This window comes from Diadema antillarum, unplaced genomic scaffold, assembly GCF_040938485.1.
Source record: "Diadema antillarum isolate AM-2024a unplaced genomic scaffold, OU_Dant_1.0 scf00000023, whole genome shotgun sequence".
In the NCBI taxonomy this organism is placed as follows: domain Eukaryota; kingdom Metazoa; phylum Echinodermata; class Echinoidea; order Diadematoida; family Diadematidae; genus Diadema; species Diadema antillarum.
Genome location: NW_027270912.1, coordinates 1,160,448 through 1,181,443, shown reverse-complemented (window position 1 = coordinate 1,181,443; position 20,996 = coordinate 1,160,448). Strand labels below are relative to the sequence as shown.

The window sequence follows — 20,996 nt, the reverse complement described above, 5'->3', positions numbered from 1 at the left end:
ATAATAATAATGTCATACACTTTTAGTGCCATTGTGATACGTAGACTAGTACACGCCACGCACTTATGGCATGGTGTGACAGACGGCGCTTTATCGACGCTGTCATAAAAAGGACAATCTCTATGCAACCAAACTATTTCCGTGCAAGACTGAAGCAAGGACAAGAGAAATCGATCCTTCTGCAGCGCACGATTTTATTCACAAGGAAACTAAATGAACTCTGAGGAGACCGAGAGATGGCGTGAAAGGCGTTCGTCCGTCGAGCGTCACCGAGCAAGCCGGTTTCGTTTTTTTTTTCTCCCTTCTTCTGTCTTATCAGAAGCAAGAGTCTCACCAAACCCATCGACGTGAAATTCATCCTCCAAGAAGCGCCATGTCATCTTCATAGTCATGTTTATCAAATCTCAACTCTAATAGGGTTAGAAGTTACCCTCATCGATACACTGGGCGCCGATCTTCGGGGGTTATTTCCGCCAAACGGCGACAGAGAAGCGATCAGCCACCCAACGTTTATTTTCTACGTTCCATTCTGTTGTTTACAATTTTACTTTTTTTTTTTCTCTCTCTCTCTTTATCAAACTGAACTATCGGATGCCGCCTGCACTGCGTTCAACATTCAGTGAGATCGCTTCACATCTTGCAATAGGCGACATTTAGATGTTTTGCTGTAAAAAAACAACAACAAACAAATAAACAATGCGTTCAACATTCAGTGAGATCGCTTCACATCTTGCAATAGGCGACATTTAGATGTTTTGCTGTAAAAAAACAACAACAAACAAATAAACAAAGGCAAAAAACATCAGCAATATGGGAAGCTGTTTACAACAACTTGGTGGTTTGATTGTCGTGTACATAATAGCGTGTGTGTTAACAGGACGTTAAAATGGATCAACACTTACTTATATCATAGATTTCCACAGATCATTATTTTTAGGGCTGCCTTCAAAGCGAGTGGTAATCGTGTATGGTGGTGGCGATCTGTGGTGCATTATCGTGAAATGCAACTTACAGAGAAAAGCAATAATTATGTGCTAATTTGTTTTCTGACCGAACACATAGAAAATACCGCCAAACCGTCAAGGGTGAGAGTGACGGACTCAAGCACATTGTGACAAATTATGACAATAATACTGGTAGGAAATCTCTCTCTACCGCACCTGTCTCAAATACTCCGGATTGCCCACCGACAATCATCTTGATAGAATCGCTATGAATAGCTGCAATTGTACATAATCGTGACCATCTTACTGTAAAAGTGTCTGAACATGAAAATAGTCTATTTACAGAGATTCTCAGATTGTACATACAAATCGCATTTGAATAGAAAAAAAAAGACAAAAACGCGACTATGTAATTACACGCGGGCAAGATATGACTAAATTTGGAAAGTTTGGGCAAGGGAAAGAAAAGGAATATCTTCCTTTTTTTTCAAAGATAAACCGTAGACCCCTGTCTCACTCCCTCTCTCTCACTCTCTCTCTCTCTCCGTCTCTCTCCCTTCATCTTTACTCATACTGAAATAAACATTTCCCCTTTTTTATAATGGGCATTGCAAAGTGTAGGGCGACTTCCAACCTCCGTCTCATAAACTTGATTGCGAATCAGCAGGTTAGGAAAACCTCACATGTAAAGAGAGAGAGTGTGCGAATAATATTTTTAATATCAGCTTCATACTCAATGGTGCGGAGATTCGCCATGATGGGGAATCGAAGATCTCCGTGGCCCGTGGGTACAGCTCATGAATATCAATCAAAACAGATCGCCGACCACGACTAGAGCACATGTGAAAAAGAAGACCAAAAAAAAAAAAAAAATCCAACACACGAATTCTCTTTTAAACGTCAATATAGCATGCAATCAATGCTACTGAGTGCTCCGTTTTGTCTAGTAGTGTTTGTGTGTTTGTGCATGCGTGACTGGATGCTTTTTTTGATATCTGTCTAGTACGTCGTTCAGATTAACCTGTGCATATCTACCTATTGATATCTAATCTCTCTCTCAGTTCATCCGTCCATTCAAAGCCGTCGTTTGAACTGGGCTGGTTTGATTGATTGACTTATTAGCAGAGACATGCTGCCCTCTTGTCTACATTTGATACAATGAAATAAAGTGAGTTTTGCTGTTACAATGAGTCTTGTCAGATATACAGTCGCCAATAGCCATCAACGTCCATTCCTCAAAATATTGGCGCCTTTTTTTCCATTCCCATCGCTTCCGAGCGGCGAGGCAAACAATTATCACGTGGTGTTGATACATAATAGTTCATACATAGCTCCCAGGAGTCTATAGTGTGCGTGTGCATGGGCAAATGGCGACGAGCGTTTGTCTCTCACGATGTTCGATGTTCGATGAGGAAGTCGGACGAACACGCGCATGGAGGGACCTAGCGGTCATCATCATCATGATCGTCGTCGTGATAGCCCGGCGGAGGCGGCGAGTCGAGCGGTGGCGAGTCGACGAGCGACCGCGGCGATGGACTGTCGGGGTGCGGACTCAGGAGGCGGGTCGCCCCCTCGGTGAGCGGCGGGGAGTGAGCCGAGTTGGACACGCTGGAGTTCTGCAGGGCTTGCTGCTGTTGTTGCTGCAGTCTGCGAGAGAGTGACAAACACAAGACAAAAAAGCGAACAATAAATACAAAATATTCCTCAGTCTCTCAGCCATAGGTTTTTCTCTGTAATACCAGGTCTGACTTCATATAGTATAGATCAAAATGCAGATGTCGTTTTTGCTGTTGTTCTGTGTTTTTATTGTATATTTTCAAGATTTTGGTGTATGTTCCTGTATAATGTTTTGTAACTATTTTTCAAGATGCACGGACTTATAGAAGAATAGCCTTTGGCGAAAGTAAGTGCCCGTGTGGAAATAAAATGAATGAATGAATGAATGAATGAATGAATGAATGAATGAATGAATGAATGAATGAATGAATGAATGAATGAATGAATGAATGAATGAATGAATGAATGAATGAATGAATGAATTCCGTGGTATTTCCACCAGGGAAGGAGCGAGATTTTACAGAAGACATGATTGTTATTCGCACGATTATTAGAGGACGGTAAAGGCTGTTAATTTCCATAGCGAAGTAAAAATACCGCTTTCTACTCAACGATGCTCGACTTCTTGTACAAATCATGGCTTTGTCAAGGAACCCAATCCATCCGCTCTGCAACGACACTTAACCTTTGATGATATAAATAGAATGTCATACCTTGTCGAATTATTCACAATTTTTGAACAGTCAGTATAGACTAACATATCTATTCCCATACCACTGTTCACAAACTTCCAAATATTCACTTGGTTGCATTAACATTCAAAGTGGTCTGTCTACACATAAACGTAATCAACCATCAGTATGAGAACGTCTAAAGGGATAGTTTGGAATTTGGGGGAGTATTTTGTTTCATCTTTATGTTTTTCGCTACACTGAAAATTGTGCGAAAGTCTTTCCATAAATAAAACTGTGCAATACTTTCGCGTTCATGCATGTACATCTATGAACATCGCGACATTTTCATTTTCATCGCGATATTTTTACGAAATTACGATGCTCTGCGGTCTTGATCACAAGCATGCTGTGATATTCTATGAATGCGGCATTGCTAGTATCATTACTATATTATTTAGTTGATTATATATAAAAGAGATCCCTTCTGAATTGTGCTACAGACATTTTTCATGCTGCTTTCTGAATCGACTGAGCTGACAGCCACGCACTTATTTTGTCCTTTGTTCCATCACAGATTTTGACGGACGCAGTATATTACTACAAACAGAATTACCGTAACACAGGGTGAACATTGCATTTCTAGTCGTATGAATGGGACGTAAGAACATCATGTGATTTTGATGCGTTATGAAACCTGTCCTCTCACAGTGGGGAAACTTCCACCATATTTGCACAAAGATGCCGAAGTTCATTCTGCGACTCACCACCAGTCCCACTTATAATTATTCCAAAAGGGTTAAACTGTTTTCATCTGTAAATACAAGCGCCATGTCTTAGGTTTCTCAAGAGCAGCAATTATTTTCATTTTTTGCACATGACGCAGTAAATCGAATTATCTGTTTCGACTAGACAAAGACATCTTCGAAAGACTTGTTTATTCGATTGAATTTCAAAAAAGGGGGATCGGATTTGGATATAAACTTGATATCTGGCTCGTTTTATGTGAGGGTTTTTTTTTTTTTTTGGTTTGTTTTCGCTCCTATCTGAAATGACATATTACATTTTAGTCATTCAAATAAAGCAGAATGCATGATTGACTACACTGCCGGTCTCGTGAATGGTTGATTGATACGCCTGGTATCTTTACAGCGGAAACGATTAATTACATGTATGAATGATTGTTGCATCCATTTTTTTTTAATGACTAAAAATGTGGTTGAGTGGGTGCTAACTGGCAGGAGTTGTTTCCCAGTCATCCTTTCGTCTCTCTTTTTTTTAGTCCACAACGTAACCTGCCGAATCATGAACCAGTAATTCTTTCTGTCTCTCTCTCTCTCTCTCTTTCTGTCTCCCTCGCTCTATCCATCTCTCTCCCCGTCTTTCCTCCTCTCTTCAGATAAACACCACACAATGAATTTGAAGCAGTCAATCATACCAGCTAGCAACCCTTTCAACCGAGTTGAATGTTATTTTGAGAGCAGCGCGGCCACCGCTATTGTTCAGTACTTTGTGCCCATTTCTGTACATTGCTACTTGAATTTTATTATTCTTTGCCCTCTATTTCCGCTGTATCAGTTGATATATGTTAGCTTTTCGTACTCACACACCTTACAATAATACGCTTTTGATCATTCTGAAGTAGCAAGGTGGGCAATTTGTCGCATATCTGCCGATCGCCTGAAAAGGGACCAAAGATTGATGGGCGATTGTCGGGGGGCGATTGCGCTCCACTTGATTTCCTTTGAATGCAAGTTGAAGTGCACGGAGGGCGGGGGGGGGGGGGTAGACTGCGAGGGAGGGAGAGAGAGAGGGAGAGAGGGGGCAGGGATAGAGAAATCGAGAGAAGAGTGGCGAGCAAAACCGCGGAGAGATTAATCGAATGTTTACACGTGTGTATGCAAATAAGAGGTGTAGACTTGATGGACAGGCGGAGGCAGCATTCACCTGGCGGGGATCTAATGACAAAAACCAAACAAAAATGTGTCGGGTTGACGAGTATTCGTTTCTCCCTGGCGGGATGTACGACAAAACATGTAGTCAAGTGTGGCTAACGCGTTGTTTCCATAAGAAACGCGCCTCGGCAATCGTTCCTCCGCCGGAGCCCCCCTCGCGGTCCTGGACTATACGCTGGGGTGCGATGGTTTGCGATACGGGTGATTTCGCTCCCTACCTCTCCTCTGTCTTCATCCATTTCCCCCCTCTCTTTTCGTTCTAGCGGAACAATTGCGGGCAAAGTTTTGTCAAGAAACAGAAATTTGGGCAAATTAATCGTTGACATCCTTTGAGCAGAGGGCATCGACCCTGTGCAGAGAAAAGCGACGAGCTCTGTGGCTAACCCAATCCCCACAATAAACAGGAAGCAATGGGTCTGGCGTGAATAGCCAACCGGGGCCCCGCACACACCCGGTTGATAGGTTAGCGAGTAAACACCCCCGACTCCTGTGGGGGTTTACACAAGCGTCCCAAGCCCCAATCATCCCCGCCACCTCTACCCCACCCCCATCTCTCTCCATCTCTGTCTGTCTCTCTCTCTTTAACACACACACGCACACACACACACACACACACACACACACACACACACATGCACACAAACCATCCATCTTCCCATGGCCTCCTCCCAACCCCTCTTCTTAGCCCCCTATCCTCACCCTCACCAGTCTTTGGACTCTTCCCTTTTCACTTAATTCCAAGTCCCATCATCCATACCATTTTGGCATCTCATCGCTAAGTACAAAAGATGTATAATACCGGCACATCAGCGAAAACAACAAGATCAAGGTTAAGAACTACCCATACACACAAAAACCCATAGTTATAGCAACACCAATTCAAATAAAGCACCGATCCCCCCATTTTCAATACAGGTATAGACACCCCTGACAGCGGTCCTCGCCCTCCCGTGAGACCAATTCATTTGGATTAAGAAAAAAAAATCAACTTGAATAGTTAGGTCCTAAACTCGACGAAGTCTCGTTACCTATTGTAAATATGACACAATGCTACTAAATAGGGGATCCTGATCCATATTTGACAGAAGGGGAAGAAAAAAACACCGTATATGTACAATAGAGCCAGTCCTGTGTTTTCTTTGTCATATTGACGCACGGCAGTGAGTCACCTTAGCTTCGATTACCGGGCCCAGAGTAGAAAATTCATTTCACAATGATAAGGAAATACACGTAATAAGTGGAGGCGCGTTTTACAATTGGTCCCGCTGGATCTATTGAGGGAGAACAACTAGTAAAGCACATTTTATATTCGATGTCCCCTTTTTCAATTTACGAGAAATTCGTTTGCAAATAATCAGTGTGTGGATTTATCGTCAAACGTGTAGTTCCATCAGGCTAAGTTTCAGCACTTGCGATAATCAAAGAAAGTGCCCTAGATGGTCGTACAATTAATAATCTATTTCAAAAGTAGATAGCTCGGAATTTCTCTTGAAACTTCGCGCTATCTACAATCCACTACTATGGCTAGCGACAGAAAACTGCTCTGAATAACGAAATAACTGACGACATAATTTAATAGCTTGCTCTAAAACAGTCGATCGTGAGCATTAGAATCTTGACATACTTGGCGATTACTAGACTACATGTAATGACATCACATGGTTTTCTTTTGGGCAGTAGTTTTTGTTTTTGTTTTTTGTGGGGGTGGAGGCAACATCTATAAATCACTTTTTTGCAGTTTCTATATTCAATAATAGACTCGGTGCTATAAAATCTTCATTGAAGTCTCTTAATAATTTATTTGCAAAAACAATCTTCATCTATGATATCAAATATTACCAAATAAATACCACAGTGATTCTAATTTTCAAATCAGTTTCCGCTGAAGTATTCCGAAATAATGTTCAATGCAAAAATGTATGTTATCCTTTTAGCTGAATCCCTGCAGCAGGAGAGAGCGCTATTGCGTAATTCTAACATTGCTGATTTTTTAGAGTGGTTCAGCGAAAAATTTCGTCATAACCCTCCCTAGAGTGATGAGTGCATCGTGCGCGGGGATAGCTAACAGCCAGCCACTGAGGATCAATGATGGGAATGAGCGATTGTTACTCATTTTTCGACACGGGTCGACAACATTATTACTCATCATTACTTACTGTGACAAATGATTTGCTCATTCTTGATTCCCCGTTTTTTGCTTTGTTTTGTTCGTTTCATCCGTTTGCTTCATTTTCCATCGGAGAAGATGTTGGCTGGATAGCCCACATTCAGCTGCATTAGCTGGTCTTCCATGGGATCTATTTTTTTTTCTCTTCTTCTTTATACGTAAGCGATAAATATCATGCGGAAGAAATAACGGCACTACGCGCGTGTTTCGAGCGCTCATTTATTACTTTAGCTTTGTTACTTATTTTTAGGCGGGAAATCATTCAGATGAGGGACAGAACAAATGGGGGGGGGGGCTGACGTCGACAGTGGAGATAATGACACAGCATAAGAGATTATGAAAAAATATAAGTTTATCAGTATAATATGTAATACTAGGAGGATGAGAAGGAGTAGGTACTGCTGGCTTGAAGAAAAGACGGTTGTATCACTTGTGATTTTCTTTCTATTTCTAGCGTTGAGACACGAAATGCATATTCCTTTCTTCTTCTTTTTTTCAACGCGGTCACATCGTATTAGGATCAAAATCGTCACGACGTCTCACATTCATCATTGCTGGCGTTTTGTGCGAATAATGGTCAAATTCATCCTTCGTCAGCACAAAATTAAGCCGTTTGCAGGTGATTCTTTTATTTGGGGGGAGGGAAGAGAAAGAGAGAGATAGGAGTTAGGGAGCAGACGTGTAGTTTAAGAGTGGGTAAGACAGGAGTGAGTGAATGAGAATTAGGAGGGAATACAACTGAGAGGTAGGAAGACGGAAGAGGAAGGAAAGAGATAGGCATGAGATAGAATGATCCGACGTTTCGGAAAAAGTGTGCCGCGGCAAATAATTCCTGCATTTTGCGACAGGGGAGGGGATCTAGATTACACGGCTGGTTATCTAGAACGTGAGGAGCGGGTCATGTCGGGCGCGAGCTCACTCATCAGCGATCATGCCGCGGCAAGAAACTTGGGCAATGACGGCAGTGATGCCCAAGCAAAAGCATGAGGGATCATCCGCCGTGAAACATGCATCTTATCGAATAATCAGAAATAATACCACAAAATATCAATTTCAAAACCGTGGATTCACTCACTCCCCCCCTCTCTCTCTCTCGTTCTCTCTCTGTCTGTGTCTGTCGTCTGTCGTAGGCTGGATGGAGGTTTTGTAAGGTGAAAACAAGACTTACGAAAGAGAGAAAAGGCTGATGTCAGTTCGTATTGTTGAATTGGGTCACTCACTGTGAATATGAGCAGTTATTTGTATAGCCCCGTTGCATATGATCAAATTTGTTGGGAAGCATAGAGAGAGACAGAGACAGAAAAAGAGACAGAGAGTGGAATAGATAGACATGATTTGATGTGTGTAGAGACATGCAGACTTCTATTATTGATATGAACTTGCGTCTTTTGTCGCGCTCAATCTCTCGCCTTTCCAATCTCTACACATCCCTCCGTCTCTTTTCCCGCTCTCTTTTTCCTTCCCTCCCCTCGCTCGCGCTATCACTCCCCCCATGATCCGTAACAGGAGGCATATTATAAGCTGCACTGGGATCGATCGCGGCGAGCGATACGGCATAACACGGACGCTGTAGCGCCCTCCCGATCGCCGAGGCTTTCCGACGATGTTCTGTCGAACATCGGTGGCGTCCCCCCATCCCGGAAATTTCTGGGTCCCATGACTATTAGTCGAGCCGCGCCAGGGCTATCACTGGGGTTAACCAGAGAATTCACGACACTGCCAGCGTCGTGAGCATGAATATTTCAGTGATTATCAACTTTCCGTTTGGTCAAAAATATAATAAAAGATAAACCCCTGAGTGCGGTGTGTGAGGGAGTGAAGGACGGAGTAGGTGAAAGCATAGAGTTGTAATGTTTCAGGTGTGTGTGTGTGTGGGGGGGGGGGGGTGACGATGTAGTCAAATGGAATAGGTAGTCTTTCTGCTCTATTTCTTCTACTATTTCCCTCTTAAATTCCATCACATTTTATTTGCGGTTTCACGAAGCTACATTTCTTTCAATTGTGTATTTGATGTCGACTATGTGTGTGTTTTTTTTTTTTAACGTTTTGGGGTTTATCAATTTGATTGATTGCCGATTGCTAAGTTGTGGTTGTTTTTAACCGATTTAACTATGTATATCTTCATAAACTGCATTTTTTTTTTGTTCTCCCAAGGCAATGAAAAGTTGTTTCAGACTCTTTGAAACAAACTTCAATTTATATCATCATTGAAGATGAGTCAATCAATCTACAGTGAATCATGTGTCTCTCACATTTTCTCTTCTTTTGTTTTGTCTTGTTTCGTTTTGCTTTGTAGGTTTTTGGTGTTTTTTTTAGATGGGACGGAGATAATTTACCTCACCCCAAAGATAAGTGGCAGGTGATCGCCTCTCATCATTACCTTGTTGACACTCCCAAGGGGCAGGCATCGCTAAAACTTCACCTGTCGTTACCATTTTTTCCCCCAGCAAACTCCCTAACGGGGGAAAGGGGAAACTTTTTGACTTTTTCAGATTCTGCACACCAAGCACCTATGGGTATGTCTTCTGTCCAAGTGAGCAACTGTTTCCGTCAACGTAGGAGACATTCAATGTACTATTGTCACATGACTTCGACTAGTGGTCAGGCCTCGTTATGTTCTCTTCGCGCACACGCACAATGACCACATATCTGCAGAGCATTCAAGACGTATAGATCTTGGCACTCTCCCTTTCCCACCCCTCCCCCTTCATTCCCCCCCCCCTCTCTCTCTCTCTTTCGTCCAACCATAAAAGCTTTCCTTTTGTCCACATGCTAATTCGCGTCAAACGAAGATGCAAAACACATGGCTGCCCAGCTACATCCATCGCTTGCACAAAACTCGACGCACATCGCCAGCAAGCCGCCATATTTGTACCCTCCTTCAGACACAAAAATCCCTCTCATTTGCCACTTGATGCGCATTACTCGACAAACGACATTGAGAAAAGGGGGGAAACGCTCTCTTAGTCGCGATTTACATGTAAATAAGAGTTGCGCAAACTTTTTTTTTCGTTTAAAACTTCGGAGGGAGGTGCAGTTCATGTCGGTAGTAGGTGCATGCGCTTGACAATGTAAACATTGTGTGCCTTCTGAATTAAAAAGAAAACAACAGAAAGATAGACAGAAGGAAGGAGAAGTATGTGGATGAAAACGGATTACAGAGCTTGAAGAGAAAAAAAGCGAGGAGGAGTTTGTTTCTGCTCGCCTCAACTCAAGTGGATCTTGCACTGGCCTTTTGGCAGTGTAGCTGAGCGTGGCAAACAAACTCTACATGTTCTACTACTTCACACACACACGGGGCGCCACTTAAACCGTCAGTTTTGTGCGACATCCCAGGTTCTCCGCCGTGCATATAACGACTCACACCCAGTGACGGCACCCACTCCATTGCCATGCAGTGAGAATCCTCGATATATTCACCTCAAGCGACCACGAATCCATTGCCCTCATCTCCCTCACAAATTGTATTCCTCTAAACCTTCACTCAAGGGTTCCCTCGATCATTCAATGGATCTTCTTCTTCTTCTCCTCCCTCTTTAAAGCGAGAAACAATGACCAAACATCCACTGCACAGTCACAAAATGATGTCCAGACAGAATGCTGTTAGTATCTTAGAAAATAATAACTAATTCATTTGACTTTATAGTGAACGTCGATGTCTATTTACCGCTGCGATTTTGTGAAAATGCCATATCAAAGGTGTAGGGCCGACTTTAATTACCAACACTTGGTTATTTCATTGTTCAAACCATGGTTGCAATTTGTAATAGCCAATCTTCACTATGAAAAGAAAGAGTTACCCTCACTTCGTTGGACATTTTGGTATAGTGATCATTGTGAGTAAATGAAAGAATTGAAAATCAGCTTATTGTCAACAGGAACCAGATAGTTCATCGAAATATGCAATAAATTGATGCATGATACGTTGAAGCTTATAAATGCACTGATTTATGTAATAATCATGTTATATTGTTAACATACTTGGTGATTATGATCTGCAAAGTAAATTTTCAGTAGGCCAAACTAATCAAAGTTTGGATGCACCTTACCCATCACAAATACTCAGATTAGACTGTAGTCGAATTTGTAGATATCTATGTATTTGGCTATGTATGTATGTATGTATGTATGTATCTATCTATCTATCTATCTGTCTGTCTATTTCTATGTCCAACTATCTACCTATCTATCTATCCATCTATCCCTACATTTTATCTATCAATCAATCTATCTACCTACCTATCTATCTATCTATCTATCTATCTATCTATCTATCCATTTATCTATCTATCTATCTATCTATCTATCTATCTATCTATCTATCTATCTATCTATCTATTCATCTCTCTATCTCCGTATCTATATTTTCTATATCTACTGTATATCTATTTCTTTATCTATATCTATATCTTCTATATTTACGGTATATCTATATCATTATCTACCTGTCTATCTATCTATCCATTTATCTGTATACAATGACTTCCGAATTGAGGTCCTTAAAGAGATGATCGACGATATTCTTTCTTAATGGGACCGGAAATTGAACATGTCAATAAACACTGGATGAAAAGAACATACAAACGAGGAGCGTCTATGACACGCAATGATACGAAGAGCGATTGTGCGAGAGATGTACAGCACAAACAAACCAATCCAACACACGTCACGACAAAGACAGCCACTCTATAAACTACCATCAGGGCATTATACCACAATATCAATATTGAGATCGGGATAAATATTTGACGGTGTGAGTGCTGGAATAGAGAGGATGTAATTCATCGCCCCTTGGTGGTCGCCTTCTTCACTATGAATCGGCAAATACTGTGATGGAAGCAAATTCATTCCTGCTCCATTCGCTGTTTACATACCTGTCTAAGCGATATATGTTTTGAACACAGGTGTAAGGGAGACGACAGGGCTCTAACGTGACAAAATTCCTATATCAAATTACCATAATAATATATGTATTTTGTGCGATATATGTTTTTAGCACAGGTGTAAGAGAGACGGTGGAACTCTAACGTGACTAATTCTCAATATCAGATTACCATAACATATATGATATTGATTATAATAATTTCCTTTTCTTTTGCTTGCATATTTAGGAATACATGAATAGAGAGAAAAAAACAGAGAACGATGAACAGGTTTGTCAATAATGAACTCTTCTGATTGTATACATTAAGATTAATCAAAATTAATGACGTAAAGGCATAAACTGAAAACTTAGCACAAAACGATAATGTTTCGCCAGTCAAGATGTGTGTTAGGTTATCCCTTTACACTTTTATTTATGGTTTTCACCTATACAAAGTGATACATGCTAGCGATTAAAAAGAGAGAGAGAGAGTAGATCACATACTGCAAATGGTTAAAGGTGTAAAATTGAATATCTGTATGTGTGTGTGTATTTACCAAGAGCAACTCTTTCCCTATTTCTTCTGTCTGTTTGTTTGTCGGTCTGTCTCTCTCTCTCCTCCTCCTCCTCCCTTCCTTCCTTCCCTCCCTCTAAAAAAAACAACAACAACAACAACCCAGACTTGATGTCCCAAAAAAAACATTGCATTGTCTTCACTGATCATGACAATAAGGCTAATTGTTGAGATTTACATTGCCACGGAGCAAGGCTGTGAAAATGATTCTAACTTTATATGTCCGCATAAAGAGTATTGTGTAAGAAGATATACTCCCTTTCACAAACTATCACGAGGACACAGCGTTGTCTGACCAAGTTGGGGTGCATGCATCATCATTTTCCATGTTGGGGGAAAATCACTGTGCATAATTCATAGACGGGAGTGTCCATTCGTTTGAGTAATCAGTGTTTGTGTTCAGCATGTTCAGCATTGAATGCAGGGTAGGTCCACGTGGTCCCCAAGAGTAAGCCGAGTCCATTTGTGGACCTCGGATATAACTCCCAGCAGGGAGGTGGGCACCTCCCTGCTCCCAAGCCTTATTTCTTAACCATCCATTAACACATTCTGAAGAAATAACTTCTCAGATAACACTCACCCAGTTTATATTTTTATGTTACTATAATATAGTATATTTAATTATGACGTTTACCAGATCATTGTTTATTTTCCCTTTCTCTCTCTCCCACTATTTATCTCTCTATCTCTATCTCTCTATCTATCTTATATATTTGAAAAGATAATTATGTATACATGTATTTTTATATAACACTTTATACACACGTATATGAATATGTGAATAATTATGTAGGCCTATACATATGCTCATATATTGTTCATATTGCAAATACGTCTTAGTAGTGCTGGTAATCGTGAATAAACAATTGATAGATATAATCAACGTCATGAAGAAGATAACCAGAATAGAGAAGATCGTGTGTGTTTAACGATAATTGTTTGTTTTGCCATGGAGCTACATGTAGCTTCATAATTGTAGTCCCATGGTTGTACCCCGCAATCATACACATGTTGATATTTTGAACATCTCAATTTTGCTAAGTAAAAGCAGGGAGGTGGGCTCATCTCCCTGGTAAAAGTTTGTAATTTTTGTATCGAGAATAACCTTTCTTTTATAGCCACGTATTCTCCTAAAAAAAAAAGAAGAAGAAGGTTGCTTTATCGCGCTTTGTCTTCAATCATATTTGAAATCTTATCTCTTATTGGTCTCTTTCTGTGCTTGCTTGCATTCTCTATTTTGGGAATCTTGAATGGGGACTGCTTTGGTGCGATGTCTGTGCAGTAATTTTGTGTGTGCAGGGTTGCAGGCCATAACCCTCTCTTTAAAGAGTAAACCCGAGACAAATAAAAGTCAGCCTGAAAAGAAAGAGCTAAAACTTTACAATCACAACATTTGACGTTTGATCAAAATCGGATGAAAAACTATGAAAGTTATGGAATTGCGAAGTTTGATTTATTTTCACTGAACAGTTCTTGAATAGTCAATATGAATATGCAAATAGTGATTTGATGATGTCATCTCCTCACCATTTGACATGCAGTATGTGCAGATAATCTTGACATTTCTTTTCTGTTTAGTGAAATGCAGTTATGCTCCTGGGTCTCAAATCCTGATATATCTGACTGATCATTATTTTAAAGTTATTTAACCAGAAATAACATTACGTTTTATACAGTTAGACAGGGAAAAAAAAATGAATTTCCGCCATTTCTTGGTACACAATCAATGGAAAATTGTGAGGTGATGACATCATTAGCCTACTCATTTACATATTCATATGAAGCAAAATTTTCAGACCTTCCTTTTTTATCCGATTTTGATCAAATTTTCACTTTTTTCTTGTCACATTTTACTCTTTCTTTCCAGACTAACTTTTAAACTGGAATTTCTCTTACAGTATGCATTACTACTTGACTTCTTTCTGAACCGTATGGGTTCGCCAAAAGTTGTTACTTTTCTCGATAAGTATACTATTTGCGTGAATAGCAAGCCATGGACAGAGAGACACACACACACTTACAAATCGTATGTACACGAATGTGTGTGGGTAAGTATGTTTCTATGTGCAAACGTGTGTATTCATGAATGATGTATGAATTAGTGTTAATTGATCTTCATGGAATCTCACATCACACGTCTTCCTGTCAAGCCAAGGCAACGGAAGGCAACTGCTGGGCATTAACCCTCCATGTCTTTCCTCTCCATAGGTTTGTGTGTAAAATCTGTGCACATTTAGCTTAATGGCACAGAAAGCGTTAATAAGTATATAACAAATTCTTCTTGCTCCTTCCCACAATTTCTTTCTGTCCGACAGTAACCCTCCACTGCTGTCAAATTCATGCGAGAGTTTTTAACAGCCGAGTGACTAGCGTGTCGTTAGCTCCGTCACATTGTTCACGCCTATTTTTTTTCCCCAAAATTTGCATGGTTAATGTCCCGCAAATTAATTACGATGATCTTTTGTGTGCTCCAATGATAAGGGGGATATAAGAAGAAATAAAAAGAAGGGAAAGGGAAGAATGAGGAAGAGGAGGAGATGAAGGAGAAAATGGGATGGGAGTGCGATAAGGTAGACAGAGAATTATAAAACACATGATTCTTGGTTTGAAAGTAAACTTCCTTTCTTTTTCTGTTATTTCCCCCCCCCCCCTCCTCTATCTCTCTAGGTATAATTTGCATCCATGTGTTATATGTCTATGTCTATCACTCTCTTTTATTCTCTCTCTCTCTCTCTCTCTCTCTCTCTCATATAAATATATATATATATATATATATATATATATGTATATATGCCTGTTTTTCTATTTGTCTCATTTTCTCTCAATCTGCCCATTTATCTATCTTTCTATATGTCTCCATCTCCCCATCCCTGGATACCTCTGTCTCTCCATGGCTGTCTCTCTCTCGCCACCATCGCCATTATGTTCATTATGGCTCGTGGCGATATGACCACGAAACAGTTTCCCCATGATGCGTATGTATGATGACGAATAAAAGAAACAGACAGACAGACAGAATAAGAAAAAAAAATTAACAACAGCAACACGATTGGGGAGGGGCTGGACCAAAAGTAGGGAGAAGATTAATAAAAGGTATGGCAATGCCTCTGCTATTCAAAGGCGTGGACGATAAATTAAGCCGACACCTCAGTTCAGTGGTCTTGCGTTACGGCTAAGTGACGAACTTCCTCCAAATTAAGATGTAACAGAGATGAAAATTTATCATGTGTCCTGCGGGTGGAACCCTCTCCACTCTGTAGGCTCGTCGTGCGCGCAGCGTGATAGGAGTAGGAAAACGTTTGGCCCCGAGTAGCGGTACATCCAATTTGCTTCACAAATAATGGTAGTATCAATACGACCAAGATATAACACATGCGTCATGTTGTACATGTTGTATGTGTGTGTGTGTGCGTGTGCGCGTGTGTGCGTGTGTTTGTTTGTGACGAGAGAGGTAGTCCCCTGGAGGGATAGACTAAGGGAAGAATTACGGAGAGGTGCTCTATTACTCATTACAGCGATGGCCAACAAGGAGTGTATGGGAGCGGATATCAACGGAATTAGCAGGACAAAGCGTGATAATTAATCTAATTTTAGGGTATACTTTAACACCTGACGGTTACAGCGACATAAACTTCATGCTATAATGGTTAAGTGAGCAAGAAATGTGATGCACAAGGTATGTTGATTGTTCAAATCATTTTTTTTCACCCCTTCAATTCAGAGGATTGTATTCAACGAAAACCTGGAATTCACATTCGCCGGGGAGGGCCGGCCCTTATACGAGAGGCCAAAGACATCATTATAGTTTTTGTGGCTACTGCTGTTGTTCTGTTATGTTCTGTTTAGCGAAAACTGTAAATTTCATCGATCATCTGCTACGCTTCACGACAATGGCTTTATAGCATCCCTCCCGATTTTCGATTTGTCAGCATAAAGTTAATAAATATAAAAGGAATCAGATGTTATTCATAATCTACTTCAATTACACTCAAAACTAACAGACATCAATTTGAATCGCTCAGTTTACGAGCGTTTGGCAACACAGTTGGGGTCATCTGCAAAAGTGTGTTGGATGTACAATGCCCAATGCTCAAAGAAACTTTTTCACGATCTCAATTCTGGATAAGCATGAATCAAGCAAATAATTCGTATTTATATGATCAACTATGATAATTCTGAAAATCATTCTAATAATGAGAGCAATAATTATTCATATGATAGGAATTTTGGTAATCAATATTAACACATTTTGGACACAATTATAATGAAAACAATACCAGTAGTCATACTACTCGTATATAGTATTAATAATTATAATAACAATTATTATCCTAATCTCATCATCAGAGTAAACAACTACAACCCCAATAATAATGATGAAAATAATAGTGATAATGATAATGTCAAGAGCAACAACAACAACAACGATAATAATAATAATAGCAACAATAGTAATAATAAAGATCTCGGAAGTAGAAGAACAAAGTACAAAAAATATCAAAATCAATGATAATCATATCAATAATTTTAATGAAGAACTACAATGACTTGAGTGAAGGTTTCTAGCAAATTCGGGGCACTTTTATGAGGAAAGTTTTACAACACTTTACCAAACAACTTCCACAACTGTACCTGCAGTAGTAGATCAAACTTGAGTTACGTAACAGAATAAGTTTTAGAATTGACTTCGAGGAACCCACCGATTTGTTTCGTCCTTTGTTGACAAAACGGCGGTATTTGTTTCCACCTTCCATTGCTACTGGCATAAAAGGTAGTTGTTGGAACAAAAATGAGTTACTTTGTTCTTCTTTATCCGTAAAAGGAAACCGTTTTATTGTGCACACAATTATCGCAGTTGTCAAAAGAATCGGATACCACTTGTAGAACGGAAGCTGCCAGGGAAAAAGCCAATAGCTGTAAATGGGATATCAAGAATAGGATCTAACTGATGCGGACTGAATAACGATCAACGATCTTTTACTGTTTCTATACTTTTTTCCAAGTCCGTGTATACTCCAGCAATGATGAAGAACAATAGATGCATTATTATACTGCTGAATGACTATCACAGCTCTCAGACCATGCACAACTACCACATCACGTAAGTATAGGAAATGACAAATACCCGCGAAAACCTAGGAGCAGAATAAGAATGTTTTGAGTTTGTCGCCAATAATTCTTCTCGTCAAGTTTTCATAAATGACGCACTTTGTTTTGCTTTCTTCTTCTCTTGTTCTCACTTTTTTCAAACAACTGGCTAATGGAAGGGGACTTAGTTCCCGGCACTGAATAGAGTCGTATTGACTTTGAGCTTATCTGGACACATCGTCATCTATTTGACGAGGATTCACCCCTGCAAATATATCAATTTCCGCCCGAATTACGAGTGAACAAGCAGTAGGCCGGGATATTTGAAACTGTGCCGAAGCAAAGCCATCGCGGTTATTGTCTGCGATGAAATGTACACCCTGCCTCCCTAAAGTCGGCTGAATTACAGCTACTTGCGGGTCCCTTTTTGCTGGGAAGTTTAAGTGATGCCTTTCTTTTAAAAAGTGGGGAAATTGAGAATAAACGTCGTAATCAAATCACCACAAATTGCATATTATTCATTGACGTCCTCAAGCGCTTTTCATATTTCTACCTCCACTGGACAGAGCGAGGGCTGTACGGCTAGATATCAAGCGAGGCGCGACCGCCGTGGAGCAGTATTCCAACGGACTGCAAACCAACTGACCGGCCGAGCGACGCGGCTGCTCTCACTCGACGGCAGGGGCTGCTATCCTCCTCATTGCACTACCCCCAGCTGTAGCAATACTAATAGACTACGGTCACTACAAACTAATTTTCTACAGCGCACATGCTTTTACGATCAGATAGTTAACTGCACTTCACTTCCATACTTTCGTCTGGACATTCATACCATGGCGTGAAGGAGATAATATAATTGACAGAAATAGGATAAGTACAAAATGTTAAAGCACAGTGTGAAAAGAGACACGAATGAATTGGGTTAACGGTGGACTCTTTTAAAGACTTCTCTTGGTGGCGAATGAAAGGAGAACGGTACGACGGCTTGTATGATTTATAGGGATGTCTGTACAAATTTTGCACATTGTGTTAACTTCGATATCCCGATGTGATCTTCAGATTGCGTGGTCTTATAAAGTTACAATAAAACATTTCATGTTTGTTCAGTAAAAGCTTGCAAATTTTCGAATCGAGGATAGTTTCTCCTGTACTAGGCCACGTGTCCTATTCAACAGAGGAGGTTTATTCAAGAATTGTATCAATCGCTCTAGCTACGAATGCTGTGGAACCCCATATAGGGTGGAAACCTAAAACCATCTACACTTAGCATGTGCTTCGGAGGATGTTTCCCCCGAATACTGGATAAGCTCGAATTAAGTCTATAGAAAATCATAAGGTGAGAAGTTATGATTTTGATTTGGGATCAAGCATGCACGATGAAAATGATTGCACTCTAATGATGGGGAATCGTTGAATGAGTAACCATGCAATCTCAGCAGTAACTACGGAATTGCCTGATTTTTTTTTTCCTGAACACAAAATAGAATACATCATAGACCAGCTATTGTTATGGATATGAGAAATGATGACATCCATGTTTGTTAAAATAATCACCGTTCCTTAAAAACCGAACTGAATACTTTGAAAGTTTAAATTGACTGCAAGTTGATGTAAATTGCTCCCGGTGAATAAGTTGAGACTGATATTTCTTTAGCAGGAAGTGATACTGGTTATCGTGAGAGGAAATTTACGTTCGATTGACAAAGTTTAGAAGAGTACATGCTGACGAAAAAAGACAGATAAGAGATATAAGATGTGGTGAGACGTGTATCTACCTGTTTTTGGCAGCAGCTGCCCGGTCCCGTTGTCTCCTGTTTTTGAACCAGTTGCCGACCTGAGTCGGTGTAAGTCCAGTGGCCTGAGCCAGTTCTCGCTTTTTGGTAGGGTTAGGGTAAGGGTCCTGAAGGTACCACTCTCGAAGCAAACTCCGCGTTCTCTCCTTAAAACAATGAGTCTTCTGCTCGCCGTCCCAGATGGTCCTTGGCAAAGGGAACTTCTTTCGGACCCTGTACTTGTCGACGGGTCCAAGGGGTCTTCCCCTCAGCTTTTCTGCCTCCTGATAGTGAGCTTCCAGCCACATAGCCTGCAGTTTGGCGTGCGAGTCCTTTGTAAACCTGTGGTTCTCCAGAATGTGGTAGAGTTCACGAAAGTTGCCCTGGTGAAACGACACTACGGCTCGGGCCCGTAAAACACTCTCGTTCTTGCTCAGCGCCTCACAGGTTCCCGGAGCGACGGGTAAGGACCAGAGAAATCGGGCCAGTCGCTCGATGTCGCCGCTTTCTTCCAAGGTTTCGCACACGCTGGCGATCTGCGTCGGCGAGAAGCAGAGGGTCGGGAGAGCGGCCGGCAGCGGGAACAGGGTGCCGCCCGGTGCCGCGGCGGGAAAGGGCACAAACGGCTGCATGCTGTACATGTGGGCTAACCTGGCCAGGCTTTCGCTGTTTCGGGGATCATGTAAGCTGTAGTACTGTGCCAGCGCCTGGGCTGCCCTCAGAGCGCCCCGGTCGCCGCCCGACGATGTCTCGGTCTCCGTCCAAACCATTTGCGCTAAACACTGGGGTGTGTCCGGCTCCTGAGATATGTGTCAGTTTTTATCAGACCCGGCTTGTGACACAACCCATATTATCGCTGCTATCATGCTAAGCATTTGTTGGATAAATGGTTTTCGATTGGCTTAGAAGCAATTTGTTGGGCCATCACCAAGGGGACCGCGTCAATCACTGTCACGCCTGCCAATCACGCTATTGAGAAACAAAGCCCTGACCACATGGGCCGGCTGAATAGCAGGTCCAATTACACGGGGAAGAATAGCCGACTCTACTATTCACCCCAAAATGAGTGGAGCTAAAAAGGGTGGAATATCTTTACGCCTGGATGAACTAATTCCGGTGCACAAGTTTCTTATCATATGAGGTCGCTCATATCGCAGGCATAGTAACCTGCGATAATGCGTCCCCCTTCGGGCCCTCCCCCTCATCAGCCGAGTCTGCGCAAACGAGACCTCCCCCTTTTCCCCCCATCCACAAGACGAGTCTGACATGAGCGCGCCAACAGGCGGCCTGATGTATGAAGTCCGATTTTCATCAAGTCCTCTTGCTTTGAATTCACAGCGAGCGTCCTGTGTGTGTATGCGCAGTGTATCACACGCTGTCGATAGGCCGCAAAGCCACAAGATC

At 41.3% G+C, this 20,996-nt stretch overlaps 1 protein-coding gene across 1 annotated transcript; it reads right to left on the bottom strand.

The window, feature by feature from the left end:
* Positions 1-2,386: 2,386 nt before the first annotated feature.
* LOC139732185 (homeobox protein SIX6-like) lies at positions 2,387-20,362 on the bottom strand. Its single transcript, XM_071643060.1, has 2 exons — positions 19,596-20,362; positions 2,387-2,591 (listed from the first exon to the last, which is right to left on the bottom strand). Exons 1-2 carry the CDS (start codon positions 20,360-20,362, stop codon positions 2,387-2,389), a joined length of 972 nt encoding a protein of 323 aa, XP_071499161.1.
* Positions 20,363-20,996: the final 634 nt, after the last annotated feature.